The sequence below is a fragment of the Macrobrachium nipponense genome, chromosome 49 (assembly GCF_015104395.2).
Source record: "Macrobrachium nipponense isolate FS-2020 chromosome 49, ASM1510439v2, whole genome shotgun sequence".
NCBI lineage: Eukaryota > Metazoa > Arthropoda > Malacostraca > Decapoda > Palaemonidae > Macrobrachium > Macrobrachium nipponense.
The window spans coordinates 7,619,390-7,638,882 of NC_087224.1; the positions used below are offsets into that span (position 1 = coordinate 7,619,390).

Below are 19,493 nucleotides of genomic sequence, written 5' to 3' on the forward strand. Positions count from 1 at the left end.
CATCGGTAGGGACAGCCAGCGCAGCAACGGCAGGACAGCCAGCGCAGCAACGGCAGGGACAGCCAGCGCAGCAACTGCATGGACAGTCAGCCCAGAATCGGCAGGTACGGCAGGCAGCACCAGGAAAACACAGGAAGTGGAGCAGCAGCCAGCAACATCCTGGTACCGGCGGCAGGTCCAGGGGCGAGCTCTAGGGCAGCGGAAGTGTGGTCGCGGGCAGCGCGGCAACCACGAGCGGCGGCGGCACGCCCCCCTCTCGGTACGGCGAACGGCACTTCACAGCGGCTGTAGGCAAGACTGTTACCACGTGAGGCGAGTACACCAGGTGAGGAGGGACGTCGTCACCTGGAGCGTGGTCACCACTCCATGGGTGACCGCAGTAGGCCCAGACATAGAACCGCAGCCCCTGGACACTAGCACGCCCTGCAAATGGAAGGACGCCCATACCTCACCAAGGTCCACCCTCGTGGCAGTAGCACTGCGGAAATAACAGTAGTAGCGATTAGTGGGGGGGGGGAAGTCCCCTCGCCGCGGGGGGGTGAGCCCTCTCTGAACGAGTGGAAGACCCCGAATACAATTGTACATCGGGCACCGAGCGCCCTCCCCCGCGCTCGACGGATTGGGCGAGGAGAAGAACGCAGATAACCTCCCCCCCCAAGGGGAAGGGCCATCTGTGGGAGCTGAGCGGGGGGGGGAGGGGGTTCTCGTTCCCCACCCCCGCACAGCACCCTATGTACCCAACAATAATAATGAGCCCGAGAGCAATCGTGCCCTCGGCCCGAATGCAAGGGCATAAGGATCAATTCCCTGACTGAGCGGAACTTGAACAACCAAATAAATATTGATGCAATCAATAATAAAAGGAATAAATGAAAAAGAATCTTGCATTACGATTCACTTCACAATGAATAAGGGCTCGGATCGAGCGCATTTTGCGCCCTCCGTACCGAGCGCAAGGGTAAAAGGATCCATTCCCGATTATGAATGGAAACCTTGATCCATAATGAATTGATGCAATCAAAATATATATGAAAATGAAAAAGAATACTGCGCTTGCGATTTCACTTCATACAAATAAAAGGGGAAGGATCAATTCCGGGAATAGCGGAAACATTGATCCAAGTAAACAATGCAATCTCAATAAAATATGAAAATGAAAAAGAACTGCACTTGCGATTTCACTTCATTCAAATAGAAAGGGGAAAGGATCAATTTCCGGGTAAGCTCGGAAACTGATCCAAAATGAGTATTGCTACAATCAAAATAAATATATGAAAATGAAAAGAATACTGTACTTGCGATTCCACTTCCATACAGAATAAGTTTTCGTGCCAAGCGCACTCGCATCGGCAACGGTATAACAGGTCAAAAAAATATAAATGAAAAGAGCACTTACTTACGATTTTCATCTACACATTTCCAACCAAAATATACGCTCGGAGCGAGCGCTCTCCCGCCCTCGGCACCGAGCATACACAATACGAGGATCATTCCTGGGAAAATGAATTCCCGCACTTACGCCCTTCAGTCCCGGCACTCGGGTAATCGGAGGGCGTGGTGAAACCAAGATCCTTTAATTCACAATTGAATTCAATGGAAATAAATATGAATGATTGTACTTACAATTCAGTTTTCACTAGATAAATAGAAAAAGAAAAAAAAAAACACAACCATGCGAAGCAACAACGATGAAGCGGGCAGAGAGCGATGATACACTCCACACGCCAGCAGGCCGAAAGCAAAAGTGGTTTGTTTACCTCCCAGTCGCGCACGGCGCCTGTCGGACAAGCAGTTAACTACCGAACCCCTTGTTCGAAAGCTTACGACCTATCCAGCTGCCGCTAGTACCTTCCTATTGTAAAAGGACCGAAGGTTTGTATACCGTGTCGGAACAAATATCTTTTATAGAAAAGCCAATCCAAAATAAAAAAACGGTCCACTATCGCGCATGCCAATTCAACAATCCAATTCAATACCAAAAAAACCAATCAGATACTTAAAAGCGAGTCAAATTCCAAAAATCCTGAGCAGAGGTCTGTAAACAGTTGTTTACCGACCGGCGACAGAAAAAAATATGAATAGAAAATGGGAATGGTTCCTGATATCCGCCTCCCAGCGGCGGGAATGGGTACTACCACCTGGCCGCCCACTGCGTGTGCCGCGAGTTTTGAAATTCTGTCGGACTTCAGAAAATACAGCTATATATATATCTGTCAGGTAAGTGGCATGAACAAACTTCTATTTAGAGGGCGCGAGTCCTTCCGAAAGCTCCAACCCCTGCATGGGGAGGACGCTTCGGAGGACGAGAAGCAATCTTTCAGGATTCGTGCACGCGCACGCACTTTGGCAGTCTGGGGATTTTCATCAGAAACTGCCGAAGGCACGCCAGATCGTGGGGGTTCCTTGTAACCCTCCTTAGGCTTTCGACATGCTCCCTCCCCGGGTCCTGGGAGTCAAGCAGAGGTCCCGGCCTAGAGGCGAAACGAGGCCGATCTGACGCACCCTCCACTACACAAGGGGTATCACTGCACTTCTGCACTTCACTTTTACTCTCTCAAAGCAAGCACTTTCGATTCTAAGTTACGAATCGAAAGAGTATCAGAGAAAGGGCATTCCTCTACAGACACTGCTTAGGGCCCGAAAGGCAACACTGCAGGGTTAGGAGTAACAATTACAGAAGTAGCACTTCACAGCAATGAAGGAGAGCGAGCACCTCTCGTAGACATATTCATAGCCCGTAGCCATACTAGGGAGGGTTAAAGGCAAAATCAAGTCTACCCAGGAATGTTAGCATGTTCAACTACCCTTACTTTTGTTACTGATTAATTGCGTACATACGAATCATAATCATTACGTCTTCCTTACGGAATAGCGAGAAAGTCTCACACTCCTTACATACAAATCTCAACAAGAGCAGACCCATAGCCCTCGTGCATACCAAGTGCGGATCTAACCGAAGCTTTCGGTAGCCACACCCTATCTTTGCAGACAAACCCCGTCTGAAACTAGCCTAACTAGATTCGATATTTTATGCAAAAATGAATCAAATTCAAATCAATTTAAGATAGCGTATGCCTAGCCACAAATCCAGTAAATAAATCAAAAAGACAATTAGGATACTTAGCGGCAATGAAGTTTCCAAAATCCTAAGACGGAGGTACTGAAAACAGGTGTTTTCAGCACCGGCGACAGAAAAATTATGAATAGAAAATGGGAATGGTTCCTGATACCCGCCTCCCAGCGGCGGGAATGGGTACTAACCACCTGGCCGACCACTGCGTGTGTCGGAAGTTTTTAAAATTCTGTCGGACTTCAGAAAATACAGCTATATATATATCTGACAGGTAAGTTTCATGAACAAACAGTTGTTTACCGACCGGCGACAGAAAAAATATGAATAGAAAATGGGAATGGTTCCTGATATCCGCCTCCCAGCGGCGGGAATGGGTACTACCACCTGGCCGCCCACTGCGTGTGCCGCGAGTTTTGAAATTCTGTCGGACTTCAGAAAATACAGCTATATATATATCTGTCAGGTAAGTGGCATGAACAAAACTTGGGTTATAAAAACTTGATTGACAACTAAACAGCATGTCTACTATGGGCTTCAGAGACAGTGCAAGCACGTTTTTGGACAATACCTATTTCTGTAAGGAACACTCGTAACAGAACGAGATTTTGCTATAGTGCCTTACACCCAGTGCCGTAATTTATAAGGATCGTGATCACTAATCGTAAAGAATAACGACACTTGTCCTTGTACCAAGACAAAAACTCCATTATGCAGAAATGGATATGAACACGCGTAAAAAGCTCCACCTACCGCCCCCCCCCCTTCCATCACCACCCCTTTCCTTCTCTGTTCCTGTGCCTTCCTTTTTTTTTCTCTCTCTCTCTCTCTCTGTTGCCATTCGGTTTGTGTTGACCCTCCAAACTGGGTATAAGATTATACACAAAACGTTGAAATTGGTGAAATTAGGCTATGTATTGGAAGTATATATGCATGAATATTAAAGCAATTTTATCATTATTGCATTACTATGACAACTAGAAGTCATGGAAACAGTTTATAATAATGAAACGGCGTATGTGTGAAGCCTCCACTAATGTGGCAACGATGATTTTGCCATTCTTAGCATGCAAACATTAAAGGTTACATTTATTTCTGGCATACGATTATTAAAGAAATTCAAAATACTAATATAGACTGAAATCAATGAAAAGTGCAAGCACAAACAAAAAAGAAAAAAAATATAGGTATATAATTCAGTTATCCGTAGTCGTTCCTCTATGCACGTATCCGTAATCGTTCCTCTATGGTTTTCGGCAGCCAGATGTACGAAAACGTTAGAAACATTTAATTGTATCTACTTTAGAAATATCTGTAATTCTTCGGGGTAATTTGGTTGCAAAAAAGGCATAATATACATGAATTAAATCAAAATTTTAAATAAAGTAAATTTAAACTAAATAACGAGTAAAGTAAACAATTTATGGAATAAAACTTTGCAGTTTCGTCGTCTGTCGTCGTCTGCTGTTCGTAACTGTTTGTGGCGCGCGCGCTTAGAAACCAGGAACAGCAACGGGTTTAAAGTGCAATGTGGAGTGAACTGAGACCAAATTGTGTATAATAACAATCAAATAAGCACTGTGGAGTTTCAGTTGCGATGGCAGTAAGGATAAAAACCACCGATTACAAGGTAAGAATGAATTCAGTTCAAACCATAACCCCGGGAATAACAAGTTTCATACTTTCACTAATATAGGCAACAAAATGTTGTTTTATTGTGCTGATTACAACTGCAATCTTGAGTAAGATCAATAAACGTTACATATATACGCTAACATTGTTCAAATGAGTGCTGGGAAGGCTGGGGAAAGATGGTGGCCGTCACTGATCAGAACCTTCCATGCAAAACGTAGCCGCCATATTGGAGTTCAAATCTGCCTTGAAAACATATTTTACGAAGAGCTCACATGCTTATTTTAGTTCGTATGGGGCTTTCATATATCACATTATGTTGACGAAACTTCAGTCTTTTAAATGGTATGCTTAGAGTTGCAATTGTATTCTTGTTTCATCAATTAAATATCGAGTGAATAAGACCCGTCCACCGTGATGAGGGTTGGCCTGCCGTGGTGTTTTACCCTATGTTAGCACTGTGCATGGCTAGACATTAACCTTTGTTTAATTTTAAAATATGACCTTAATTTCTAACTTTGGAGAAAATACTTCGAAAGGATAGTAGAGGGTAGATCTAGGGTACTTTATCCGCAGCGGCCTAGACTATGGCAGTTGCAGTTTTTCTATGCAGTTTTACCTACTGAACCAGAATTTCAAGTACTAATATTTATTTGGACGACTGTAATTAACCCCCCAGGGGCCAGTACTAAACACGGTGAAATACATTGGACGCCCCAATCCCTAGTGGATGTCGTATCCGCGGTTAAATTCCTTGCAGTCCGTGCGGACTGCTTCTGTAGAAATACCTAATAGAGGTCTCAAGCTGTTGCTCTAACCACCTATGACTCGGGACTGGTGGCCATCTCCGGTGTCAGGACATGATAAAGTACTGTTTCGAATGGTGGATCCATACGTGGTGAAAATGACAATTTGTCCAAATTGCATTTTTCCTACTATACAAACCTGAGGTCCTTTTACAATAGGAAGATACTAGCGGCAGCTGGATAGGTCGTAAGCTTTCGAACAAGGGGTTCGGTAGTTAACTGCTTGTCCCGACAGGCGCGCGCTGTCGCGACTGGGTAGGTAAACAAAATCACTTTTGCTTTGGCCCAAGCAAAAACTGCAGAGTGTGGGGTGGGCATGAGGTGGGGCTATGTGTAAAAGGACCTCAGGTTTGTATAGTTAGGAAAAATGCAATTTTGGACAAATTGTCATTTGTTCCGACACGGCATACAACCTTCGGTCCTTTTACAATAGGAAGACTCACTTCTTGGTGGGTGGAATCTGAGTCTTTTGTGAACAGACTGGTGTTCGCCCTACCTTGGAAGCCTCCCTGGTCGTAAGAGCGAGGGAGGGATCCAAGCCTCTGTCCGATTGATCGTGTGCACGCAGGATCAATGGTCCAGACCTCTGACCGAGTACTAAGAGAGGGGCATGCGCATCTCTTAGTACCAGCAATGCAAGAACTTGTTCCTGTACAGGAGCAAATATAAAGTCATGGGTTTGACTCTTGTAGGCATCCACTTCCCCCCCTTGTAGAAGAAGTGGTGGATATTCTGCTCCTATCCCTAGTGAAAGGGATAGGATGGGCTTCTGTCATATAGCTCACCTGCATCTCGTCCTCATCCAGCGTAGTGACGACCATGGCCCTCTGCCCCACAGGTAGAGGGGAAGGAAAAGATGGGAAGAGAGAGCCAGTCACTCATCACTCACACATCCATCCACACAGTCACACCAGGACTCGATGCTGTTCAGCCTGCGAGGGTCTGGGTTAGCTACACAACTTGTTGAGCAGCCACCACGGGGTCCCAGGAAAAGGTATCCAAGGACCTGTGGGCAATATCCCGAAGGTAGAAGGACGTAAAGGTAGTCTGGTTAGGACCAGACCCCCTGCCTTCAGGACCTGCGCCACGGAGAAGTTCTTGCGAAACGCCAACGAGGGGCCAATACTTCTGACTTCGTGAGCTCTCGGACGGGACGTAACGGATGTCGTCACTACCATCAGCCTCATACGCCCTCCTGATGACCTCACGAGCCAGAATGAAAGAGTGTTCTTGGATACTTCTTTCTTGGTGACCCCGGTGCTAAGAACGAAGAGGCGTCGACACTCAGGCCTGAGGTGTCGAGTTCTCTTCAGATAGCGCCGTAGCGCCCTCACAGGACGAGGCAGCATCTCATCCGCATCATTATCGGTGAAGTCCAATAGGGAGGGAATCGTGAATGACTCGAACCTGTCATCAGGGACTGACGGTTTTCTGAGTCTTCGCAACGAAGTTTCGGGACGAAATCGAGCGTCACGGATCCCCATCCCCTGGAGTGTCGTACATCATAGGAAAGACCATGAAGTTCCCTACTCTCTTCGCCGATGCCAGGGCCAGCAAGAAGAGGGTCTTGAGGGTCAGATCCCTGTCTGACGACTCTCGGAGTGGCTCGAACGGTGTTCGAGTCAGACTCCTAAGGACGAGAGTCACGTCCACGCAGGGGGGCCTGAGTTCCCTGGGTGGTGGCAAGACCTCTCGAAGCTCCTCATCAGCAAGGAGATCTCGAACGAGTTCGAGATGTCCAGCCCCCCTCAGTTTCAGGACGAGCGCCAAGGCGGCTCTGTATCCTTTAACTGTGGGGACTGAAAGGAGCTTCTCATCGGCGAAGAAACACGAGGAAATCCGCTACCTGCTGAAGAGTGGCTCTGAGAGGAGATAGACCCCGTCTACGACACCAACCACAGAAGACGGCCCACTTCCCCTGGTACACAGCTGCAGAGGACTGACGGACGTTTCCAGCCATCTCTGTTGCTGCGCTACGAGAAAAGCCTCTCGTTCGCAAGAGATGGTGGATAACAGCCAGCCGTGAAGACGTAGGGACTGGACTGCTCGGTGGTACCAGCTCGACGTGTGGCTGGGCGAGAAGGTTGTGCCAAGGGGGAATCTCTCTCGGTTCTCCTGCGAGAAGAGCCAGCAGGTCCGGATACCAAATGGCCTGTGGCCATTTGGGAGCCACCAGGATCATCCTGAGATTCGGGGTGACCAGCGCTCGACTGATCACCTTGCGAATCAGGCTGAACGGGGGGGAAAGGCATAGGCGAAGAGGTTGTCCCACGGGTGTTGAAGAGCGTCCTCTGCAGCTGCCCATGGGTCCGGCACGGCCGAGAAGAACACCTGGAGCTTCCTGTTGTGCCGGGTGGCGAACAGATCCACGACTGGTAGCCCCCACAGTCGAAGAGCCTTTCCGCCACGTCCTGGTGTAGAGACCATTCGGTCCCTATCACCTGATCCCGACGGCTGAGCGTGTCTGCTACCTACATTCCTCTTCCCTGGAATGTAGCGTGCCGACAGCTCTATTGATTGTGCCTGAGCTTTCATCATTCGTGCACCTGCCGAGTCAACTGGTACAACGGGAGACACTAGGCCCCCCTGTTTGTTGACGTAGGCCACCACCGTGGTGTTGTCGCACATCAACACCACTGGAGTGTCCCATCAAGCGGTCCTGAAACTCTTGAGAGCGAAGGAACGCTGCCTTGAGTTCCAGTACATTGATGTGAAGGTGCTTGTCGTTCTCGCCCCACACTCCTGAAGTCAGCAACTCCTCCAGGTGTGCGCCCCATCCCTCGGTCGATGCGTCTGAGAACAGCTGCAATGTCCGGGGGGAGTGCTCAGAGGCACTCCTCTTAAGAGGTTCCTGTCGTCGAGCCACCAGGCTAGGTCCTGCCTCACCTCCTGTGTCAGTGACACTGGAAAGCTTGGGATCCGTCGCCTGTGACCAACTCTCCTTTAGTCTCCATTAAGAGACCGCAGGTGAAGACGCCCGTGAGGGACTAACTTCTCGAGTGACGACAGGTGTCCGATCACGACTTGCCATCGCTGAGCTACCTGTTCCTGCCGAGACAGGAACTGGTTGGCTGCCTCTCTGAATCTGCTGATCCGCGAGTCTGCGGGAAGACTCGCCCTGCTACCGTGTCGATCAGCATACCCAGGTACTTCATCCTCTGCTTGGGCTCGAGATCGGACTTCTCGAAGTTCACAACGATCCCCAGATCGCGACAGAACTCGAGCAGTCGATCCCTGTCCTGTAGCAACTGCGAGCGGGAGCTCGCCAGGACTAACCAATCGTCGAGATACCTCATCAGACGTATCCCGTGCGAATGGGCCCAAGCAGACACCAGAGTGAACACTCGCGTGAACACCTGTGGGGCGGTTGAGAGACCGAAGCACAGTGCCCTGAACTGGTACACCGTCCCGTCGAGGATGAAGCGAGGTACTTTCTGGAGGACTGATGAATGGGTATTTGGAAATACGCATCCTTCAAGTCCACTGAAAGCATGAAATCGTTCTCCCTGATGGAGTCGAGCACTGAGCGTGCCGTCTCCATCGTGAACCGGGTCTGGCGAACGAACCTGGTTCGGGGAGAGAGATCTATCACCGGGCGCCAGCCTCCCGTAGACTTTTCCACCAGGAAAGAGTCGACTGTAAAAGCCCGGTGACTGATCCGTGACGATCTCTACAGCTCTCTTGCTCAGCATGGTCTTGATCTCCTGTCTGAGTGCTACGTCCTTCGGTGACCCGTGGACGTACGACTGCTGTTGGAACCGGGTTGGAGGTGAGGGGTGGCCGAGATTCGAAGGGTAATAGATATCCCTCCCGAAGGACATCTACAATCCAGGTCTCGGCGCCGTAGCGCTGCCAAGTTGCCCAATGGCTGGCCAGGCACCCCCCCACTTCCGGCAGCAGGTAGGGGGGGAACGCCGTCCCTAGCGTTTCCCCCTTTCTTCGACTTCTTCCCAGAGCCTCCACGGGATGAGGAGGGCTGGGAGGAGGGCTGGTTACGGCCCCCCTTGCCAGAAGTCGAAGAAGACAGAGTCATTCCTCGGGGCTTCGGACGCAGCAACCGTCTTAGCAGCCGAGGAAGCGCTAGCCGAGCTCTTAGACTTGGCCGCAGTCCGAGGCTGCCCAGAAGCCTTCGAGACTGCCTGGTGAACCAGACGGTCACTGTCCTCAGTGCGCCGTCTGTCCACCGCAGCGTCCACCATCTCTCCTGGGAAGAGAGACGTGGAACTCCGTAAAGGTCCGTTTCGAAGTCCCAATGCCGCTTCACGCCCGGCCGCCCTGGAAACCCGAGTAAGGACAGCGTCCCTTCGTCGGAGAACCAGGTTGGCCCACAGGTTCACCGTCTGGTGGGGCAAGGAAGAGATGGCTCTTCCCCCAGACTGGCAAAGTCCTCCTGAAGGCCGAGTCATCTTCGGGAGAAATTCCCCCAGAGTTGGCTGCGACCTTAGATACTGTGAGGGACCACAGATCTAGCCAGGAGACGGCCTGGAAAGCTGCCATGGCGGTAGATTCCAGGCCTAGTGCCTCTTGCTGCGAGAACCACAGGTTCTCGGACAGGAGCTGTTGCAGAGACACACCCGGAGTCAGCCTCGCTAACTCCGGGTTCACCTGTTTGGGCGGCATCGGATCTTCAGATGGCACGTAAAACCGCCGATGTCGTAGCAGAGGAGGTGGAAGTAGCTTGCTAGACCTGCCAGACTTCAGTGAACCGTCCTGTCCAGAGACAAGCGATTCAACTTGGTCCAGCACTGAGTCAGCCAGCTCTGACCGCGGCAAACCCACCGTCGGTCTGGGTTTCCCTCTTCGGGCCCCAGAACGACTCGAGCCGGGACGTGGGCTCGGATGGTGGGAGCGGCGATCCTTCCCCGAGGTCGTTGTGCTGACGAAGTCAGCGCAATAACCTCGGCAAAGTTCCTCTGGATCTCAGGAGGTGACTGCATCCTGTGGAGTCGGACCGTCCAGTCCCTCAAACAGGCACCTCCCGAGACCCTGAGACCCTCCTCCCTCAAGGAGAGGAGCAGCGACAGCCCCCTCTCGGTCTCCTCCAAACCACCTGTGCGTAAGACCTGGCTGGTCCTAGAACCGAGCCTGGTACGTACGACGACGTGGCGGGATCCTGAAGGGCGCACCCTTCACGATCACTCCTCAATACCTCGCCCGTCCCGGTGTAACCCGAGGAGGTTGAAGGTATGGGAGAGGCAGACCTGACGCTCTCTCCTCGCTCACTGGCAGAACCAGCGGGCTTGGAGGACTGCAGGCGATCGTCAACCCGCGGTGGCGATCGAGCTGCAGACCTAGTCGCCGCCGTCTCGCTGTGGAGAACGGCTGACCGAGAACAGCGGCCCCGGTCTCGTGTGTCAGAGGAGCTGGTGCTGGTTACCGTACCCGATCGCTCTCTGTAAGAGCGACGGTCAGGCGACCGGCGAGCTCCACTGTCACGGTGAGACCGGTGCGTGTCCTCACGGTGCGTCAGTTCGCTGGTACCAGCCGTGGTCTGGTGCCGACGAACGGGGGACCTCTTCCCAGCCTCAGCCCGTGGCCGGTCATGGACCGTCACGTCCGCCCGGGTAGCCAGCTGCTCGCCGCGAGAGCGAGAGCTGGTCTGGTGAGAGTCGCGTGAGCGGCGTGTTCACCAGTCTTCCGCTCGTGCCGTGAACCTGACGCTGAGCGGACTCAGAGGTCTGGTTCCTGGCTGCACGTCCGCTGGTAGGCGACCGTACACTCGTACCTCTCGCGAACGAGCGGCCGAGCCGGATCTGCTGCTGTGGCCGAACCACTGACAGCAGGTGAGGAAGTGCCGGTGTTAGCCGCACCCCCTCTGGTCCCCGTAGTCTTCTTCCTTGCGGGAGAAGAGACGGGTCCTGCTCCCAGAAGGAGCAGGGCGACCAGCGGAAGAACCCCCCGTCTCACCAGAGCGAGACGGGCCCTTAGAAGCTCCCGAAGGAGACTTCTTAGGGGGGGGAGGCGACTTCTTCTTCTTAGGCGGGGAGCCTTAGAAGAAGAAGGGGAAGAGGCGGCAGACGACGACGACGAAGAAGACGATGAAGACGACGACGACACCTTCCTCCTCTTCTTCTTCTTCTTCGTCAACCTCCTCAGGACCGACGTCAGGTCTGTCATCCAGGACGGAGCCGGGGGCTGCTGTTGCCGAAGCAACAGGCCCGGACGTACCTGTCCGAACAGACCAGCATCGGGAGCAGCGGCGCCAGGAACGGGAAACAACATCAGCAGGTGCGAGCATCACGGAACGGCAGCAGACACGGCAGGATCAGGAACAGGAACAGCAGCGGTGGTCCACGGCAGGTACGGCAGATACAGCTGGTCGAACCAACGGCACAGACGTTCATCGGTACCGGGTGGGAGGTCCAGGGGCGAGCTCTTCGGGCACATGAAGTCCGGTCGCGGCAGCACGGCAAACCCAGGTGGCGGCATCACACTCCCCCGAGTTACGGCGACTGGCCCCTGCACCGATGTGTGGGTGTCACAGAGACCGCGTGCTGGGTGTACACCAGGTGAGAGGTGCGCGTAGCCAGGTGTTGTCAGGGTCGTGGTGGTGGTTGTGACCGTAGCCATCGTAAAACCGCCACGGAGCCAGCGAGATGATAGAGCAGCCCCTGGACACTCGGCACGCCCTGCAGTCCCAACGATGCCCACACCTGTCCGAGGCATCCTTCACGGCAAACCGCACCTGAGGAGGCAAAAGTCGGGTGATTAGGAGGATCCTCTACCCGCTCGCGCGAAGACGAGCGGATAGAGGGACCCAGAGTACAACTCTACGTCGGGTATCTAGCGCCCTCCTCCACACTCGACACATCGGGAGAGGAGAAGGACCTAGACACCGCCCCCGAAGGGGAAGGCGCGAGACGTGGAAGTTGAGCGGGCGGCAGGAAAGAAGACGAAGTGTCCGTCACCAAAGGAGTCGCGGGAGAGCTTCCCGACGACTCCTTTGGATGGCCTTCGCTTCTTCCTGCCCTCATACAATTCCACTGCGCCTCCACCAGTCAATACAAACATCACGGGCTCGGCCCGGGTGCATTCGCGCCCCCTCCCCCGGCACCGAGCACACACACATGAGGGTCAATCTCGGGGAATGATCTGAACTTCCCGCATTTGCGCCCTTCGTACCGGCAAAGTCTCCTTGGGGTAGCGAGGCGTGGAGATTCCATCATAATTCAATTGCAGCGTAATTAATATGATAAGAGAGAAAAACTGTACTTACAAGCTCTTTCATACACAATTACAAACAAACTAGAAAGCAAACGACGAGCAGCGGGCAGAGAGCGAACACACACGTCCATCCACTGTGAGGCCGAAAGCAAAAGTGATTTGTTTACCTCCCAGTCGCGCGCGCGCAGCCTGTCGGACAAGCAGTTAACTACCGAACCCCTTGTTCGAAAGCTTACGACCTATCCAGCTGCCGCTAGTATCTTCCTATTGTAAAAGGGACCGAAGGTTTGTATGCCGTGTCGGAACAAACTGGATCAGCTAGTCCAGTAGGTTGTTTCCCCTAATTTAATATTGAATAAAACAGGGTGGTCTTTTTGAGTGAAATGGTCTAAGTTCGATCGTTTACCCTACTCGTTACCAAACCAAAGGGGCTAGGCTAGTGACAGCTCCCTCTGCGAGGGGGAGGAGGTGAGGGTGGCAGCCCCACTGGAAGGCTCCAACAGGCTAAAGTATGAAGAAGAAGAAGAAGAAGAAAAAGAAGAAGAAAGAGACCTCCTTCGATTTAAGAGGGGTCTGAAAAGTCACCGAATTTCACCCTAAATAAATATATTGAAAGGAAAAAGAAACGGACTCCGTTCGGCCATTCCCTCCCACCTCAAGCTCCTCCTCCCCGACGTTCAGGCCTCACTTAGAGACGCCTCATTGACTCTAAATAGCCTAGAATGACCACAGCCTCTTTTGGGTGTCAAACACCGACAGATAAATAAAATGAACGAAAACAAGACATACATTACCGTCGTTGTCTTTTGAATCGGGTGGCTCCTGCTGCGAACAATAACAACAATGCGCTGCTATTGTAGTTTCAGTAGTAATGGCCAAGAGTCGCCTCTGGCACGGCTCTTCCCTTGCTCCTTGTGTTTCTCTCTCTTTTTTTTTTCTTTTTTTTCTTTTGGTCCTTTTTCCTTTCGATCGCTCCTCCGTTCTGTGCTTTCTTTTGTTTTATTTCTCCTTCGTTCTGTGGTTTCTTTTTTTATTTCTACTTCGTTCTGTACTTTCTTATTTTGTTTTCTTCCTCCTCAGTTCTTTGGTTTCTTTTTTGTTTTATTCTCCTTCACTCTGTGGTTTCTTTGTTTTGATTTCTCCTCCGTTCCGTGGTTTTTTGTTTTATTTCTCCTTTGTTTTGATTTCTCCTCCGTTCTGTGGTTTTCTTTTTGTTTATTCTCCTTTGTTCTGTGATTTCTTTGTTTTGTAAATTATATGAAAAAACGAAGGAATGTCTCCTTCTCACGAAAATTAATTTGACAAAAATGACTAACCCGATCCGCACGGCTATAAAACCCCCTTGGACGCCGCTACTTGCTCTGTGAGCAAGAGCCCGTGCTGGCATAAAGCCAGCTTAATCTTAAACAACAACAACAACGCTACTGGCTGCTCTTGAGCAAGAGCCCAGCGATTGACCAGAATTGTAGGTATACACAGTAAATAATCGTTCCTTTTTGTAGCCATCGTTGGGCTAAGTGAATTTAATTATTATCGAAAGTGTTTAACATCTTCTAAGTAATGCATTGATATTAGTCTTGTTTAAGTGTGAATTGAATTTGTGTAATTCTCAAGAGTTTTTGAGTGGTCTCGTGGCCACATAGAATTTTTCCAAGTGTGGTGTGCTGAGCCACCTAAGTTCCATGTAATTGCTTTGTATTGTTACATTTGAATGAGTTTATTTTATAATAAAAAATGTTAAAATCAGTCGTGTTTCACCTGTTGAGTTGTCCTAGTATACGGGCTGGAACCTATCCATTTGTAGGGCTATCATCCCATAACATCGGGCACGAGCCTAGTGAAAGTCAACATAACATTCGTGACAAAGTACAAGATATGGTAATTTGTATTAAGGTAGATGATGAACTCTAGTTGTACATTATGCGCTATAACTCAAGTAAACTCGAGGGATTCCCCCATAGGTTTTCATCTTATATACATGGTTAATTTTGCTGCAGAGTTTCATAAGAAATATAAGGTTTATGGCAGGTTATTTCACTTTCCTCCTTTACACAGTTTCGTAAGAATTAGCTATGTTTCTCATATACCCATGACATAAGTCATGTAGTAGCTTGCACCCATCATTGATTCTTCTTCTTACTCAAGTTAACCTGACGTTTGTGGCAGGTTTGTTGCTAAAAGGGGGATCCATCCCTTTTCGCGACATCCTCCGCACCAGAAAAATTCTGGCTGCAAGGCTGAGCATTCAGAAGGGTCAGACGGTGGGAGGGAAACTCCGACTACGGCCGACTTGACTCCAATGCAATGAGCGCTCGCCGTTGGAGTCAAGTCGGAACAAACACATTTCAAAATACACTTACATATAAGTGATCACCTTTCAATGGTACAATCGTACATTTTGAAATAAGCAACAACCTTAAATATTCCTCGTCTGGTGCAGTGCCTGATCCACTGACAGAGAACACTTACTCTAGTTACCCTTAAATATGTACAACTATACCATTATCTATCGTCCTTCAATCTCCCTCTGATGCGAACTCACCTTACATGGTCCCTCCTGTGATTCGTACATGAATACCATTTTCTATGTATTACACATACTTGTTTTCTATTCATTCTTTCATCTGCTTTCTTTGTATCACTGCCGGTCTTTGTTTAGGGTGCACGAACTGCACTTCCTCTTGGTCAACTCGCCCATCCTGAGGACAACTGCCCGAAGATACGATACTAGTGTCTCTTACGCACCTGTTGTCCATGTCATTGTCATCTGCACCCTGTCCACCCTGAGCCACTACCATGTACTCGCTTTCCCCAGACATAACTCACTCTTCTCCTTCGATGCCATCAATGGTCGGTAAAGCTCACGTTATCGATACAGTCCATCCCATCCTCGCTGTCCTCGACTGCTTCCGCCTCATCCCAGGTTGCATCCTCATCGTTGTCTTCTTCTTGGTCATCATCTTCGGTGAACGTAATTTCCAGGGGAACGAGGTGGCTGATGGCTCGCAGGGTTTCTGTGCCATTGTACAGCACCTTGGCAGATCGAATGACCCCATCGTCATCGGGATAGACCTCCATAATCTTACCAAGGGGCCACACAGCCCTCTTACACTGTTCGATTTTAACAAGCACGATGTCTCCCGGGCGAAGATCAGTCCTTTTCCTGGGCCGAGAGTCGTGCCTGGAGTGTAGGGCAGAAAGATAATCTCTCTTCCAGCACTAGCGAAACTCCTTCAGAGTGTCCGTCAACCGGAAATAACCGTCTCTGATCTTGCAGGTGGCAGGGTGTGAGGACTTGATCCTCTCACCCATCCCCAGTGTACATGAGTGGTCGATTATTGACCACACCTTTGGCCTCCTTCACTAACGTCCGGACGTGCTCCTCCGGAAATGACTTCTTCTGGAAGGCTACCTCGAGCATGCGTTTCGCTATTCTTATCAGCCTCTCGAAGAAGCCTCCCTTCCATGGTGCTTGGGGCATCTGGAAATGCCACTGAATGCCAGTCTGCAGGAACTCCTGGACGTTGTCCTCTTCATACAATCCCTGCAGGAAGTGGTTGGCTGATCTGAACGTCTGGTGGTTGTCCGAGACGCTGAGTGAAGGAGTGCCATGGGTCGCGCTGAATCGTTGCAGAGCCAAGATGAAGGTTACAGCTTCCAGATTGCCACAAAACTCCAGGTATATTGCCCTGGTGGTCATACAGGTGATGAGCAGGATGTGGCCTGCTCCCTCTGTGGTGTGGCTAGGACCCATGTGGTCCACTCTACACTGTCCCACGACTTGCTTCACTCTGACTCTCAGTCCAGGCGATCAACAGTCCTGACAGAAAAGACCTATGAATTCATTGACACCGCAATGCATATTATCATAGTCATGCAAATAAGTTAAGTATGTCCTGACTAAGGTACCATTGGCAAGAAATAGAATAAGTGTACACAATTCCATCTATAAGATATAGATTCAAATAGATTCAATTGTTTAACAAAGTTTATCACATCTCTAGCAACTCTAACATTAGTTTCTAAATAAGCACATTACTGGCCAAATATTTCCTCTGATCCAATCTTACTAACATTAAGAAAGGAGACTTATTTAAATTGAAAAATTTGAGTACAAATTTCATAACTCTCAACAAGACAGGAAACTCTACTCCCCGTTCAATGATTTCCCATTTTCTCGCTGGGTTCTACCATAGCAACTTCTTCCCTCATCTCACGGAGGGCCGCGGCAACAGTCAGTTATGGGCTCTGACACAGAAGTATTCTGACAGTTTTGGTTCTCCAACACAATGCAGAAAGGATGGACCACTCAGCCACAACTGGTTCTGTTTTAGTTCTCTCAAGGTGGCTCCTCTCGACAGGATATCAGCTGGTTTCTGACGGGTTGGCATGTACTTCAAGGCCATATTATTCTGTAGGGTAAAAAGAATCTTCCCCACTTGGTTGTTGATGAATACATTCTTATTATCCCTATTGCTATTCACCCAAGTGATCACCACTCTGCTATCTGTCCACAAGGTGACAGTTGACGGATCTATCAGTGATTTCAGATGTTTAGCTAATCTACATCCCAACAAGAAGGCTAGCAATTCCAACTTGGGGATTGTTGATTTTAACATCTTTTGGAGGGGGGGGGGGAGTTAATTCGCATTTTGCTCGTAAGAAGAGCAGTTTTTCCGTTCCCTTGTCTCACGTACGCAATGGCCCTGTAGGCCTTACTCAACGCATCAGAAAATACATGTAACTCAGAACCCCTTCGAGCCTACAGATCGCTCAATCCCCAGTTCACTTACTAACTTGAACTCCTATAGCAATTTACTGGCTTCTTGGGCCTTAGCATCATCTAACACATCATCCCATCCTACACCATCTTCCCAGAGTTGTTGTAGAAACAACTTTCCACTCACAATAGAGGACTAACCAAGCCTAAGGGGTCGAAATTTGACACTAGAATGAGAGTATCCTGCGTTTCGTAGGTACCTACCCTTCCCTCACCTCTTGGATGGCCCTACTCGCCTTCACACGGATCTTATCCTCATCCCTGTTCCATTCCATCCTTAATGCATTAACACACACAGGTTCATCCCAATTCATTCTCTCATCCAATTCCCTAACATTACTGGCCCAGCCAGTCAAGGGCATGTTGGCTCGTTCTAAAAGTTCTCTTGCGCACTTGTGTTCCTGCATCAGTGAATGTGTTTCGTTGAAAGTCTGGATATAATTATCTACATAACATTGACTAAGCAAGTCCGGCCTTCCTTCCCTCTGCAAATGAGTCTGAAGGACTTGTTGCAGGAGGAAGGGGCTCACAGTGACGCCGAATACCACAACTGGAAAGGCGAAGGTAGCCATACTATTAGGTGCCTCATGCCAGAGGAATCGTGTGTACTTGGCATCACTAGGATACAACTATATGCAATGGAACCCTTTGCTAACGTCTGCAATTAGGGCATATTGACCAAATCTAAACTTCACTAACAAGTTATACAATGCCTCTACCAAGTTGGGGCCAGATAGAAGGCAATCATTCAATGACAGTTTGTTCTTTGACTTCGCTGATGCATTGAACACAATGCGTAAGAGGGTGGTACGGCTTTCCCGTTTAACCCCAAAGTGGGGCATGTAATATCCTTCGATTTTGGGGGCTTCTAACCTTTCGATGAATCCCGCTTCCAAGTAAGATTGCAATACCCTTTCGTAATCTGTGCGGAACTGGGGTTCCCAATCAAATTTGGCATTGAGTGATTCTAACTGGGCCACAGCAATTCGATAATTCATGTCTGGCCTAACCTTGGATTTAAAGGGGAGACTCACTTGATAACCATGCTTAGTATGGACAACACGCTGGTTTACCTTTCAAGTGCCCACTGTGGCGACATTCCCCCATGTGTTATAAAAAGGTTGATTCAATCAATTCGCTCTAACCCAAAGATGAAATAGCTAAAATAATCAGCTCCTATGAGTATGTCTACTCCCTTTACTTTATCATCTCACGTCTCTTCATCAGCAATGTGATAACCTTTACTTACGAGATGTTTCTTTATTTTAGCATAGCCTATATTGTGAATGGGTACGTATACGTGATCGTGCACTACTAGCTTCGTGCGAATCACTCGTTTTCCCATTTTGATCTTGCACACCACCACATTGAATTGTCCCTCGATTTCTGCAGAGCCAAAGGAAGCTCTTGGCTAAGGAGGCTGATATGAAGCTGCGCTGGCTCCCGGTGTTGAGGAATAATTGGATGCAGTTGGTTTGGCCATTTACATGTAATGTGGTGGTGGCTGTTGGCAATAACGAACAAGGTAGTTCTAACGAGGGACTTTTCAACCTTACCTTAGCGTTTACACAGGACTTCAATTCCTTTTCTTGGTGTCTGGGTAGTTAGTGCTCTTCTGGCTACCTTTTGGAGTGGCAGTCTTCACTGGGCGAGAAGTTACATGTCTAAGTCTCTTCGCTTTTGCGAAAGACTTTTTTTGTTCTCCTTACGACTGTCATTCGTAAGTATTTCTGGTTCCTCCCATCTCCTTGTGATATCTTAGTAGAGTGGTTCTTCTTAACTAAAGGAGAGGATTCAAACAGATAAGTTGAACAGATATAACAACTTTATTCTGTAACTCCATACTAAGAGGTGCAGATCGGTCAGGAGACCGATATGTTTGAAGGCTGACACGGAACTGCCATTCTAAAGCATCACGTCGATAGCGGAACATTAGCTATCTCAGCGATTCATATAAAAACATACGTAGTCCGCCGGCTCGGAAGTTACAAGTTTCCGGCGTAGGTTAACAGGTCAACCGCTTCCCATGGAAGTTGTTGTG

General features: G+C 49.4%; 2 protein-coding genes across 6 annotated transcripts in view; both read right to left on the reverse strand.

The window, feature by feature from the left end:
• LOC135205299 (uncharacterized) overlaps window positions 1-13,595 on the reverse strand; it is a 104,135-nt gene extending 90,540 nt beyond the window's left edge. For 2 of the 5 annotated variants that reach the window (XM_064235708.1, XM_064235702.1), the window contains exon 1: window positions 13,467-13,562. The gene's annotated coding sequence lies outside the window, so the exon portion shown is untranslated. Of the gene's footprint in view, window positions 1-13,461 lie in introns of all 5 variants that reach the window. The other 3 variants (XM_064235704.1, XM_064235703.1, XM_064235705.1) reach the window with 3 other exon arrangements.
• A 1,921-nt stretch (window positions 13,596-15,516) lies between these two features.
• LOC135205195 (uncharacterized) lies at window positions 15,517-16,426 on the reverse strand. The gene is made up of 2 exons (XM_064235560.1): window positions 15,981-16,426; window positions 15,517-15,853 (listed from the first exon to the last, which is right to left on the reverse strand). Exons 1-2 carry the CDS (start codon window positions 16,424-16,426, stop codon window positions 15,517-15,519), a joined length of 783 nt encoding a protein of 260 aa, XP_064091630.1.
• Window positions 16,427-19,493: the final 3,067 nt, after the last annotated feature.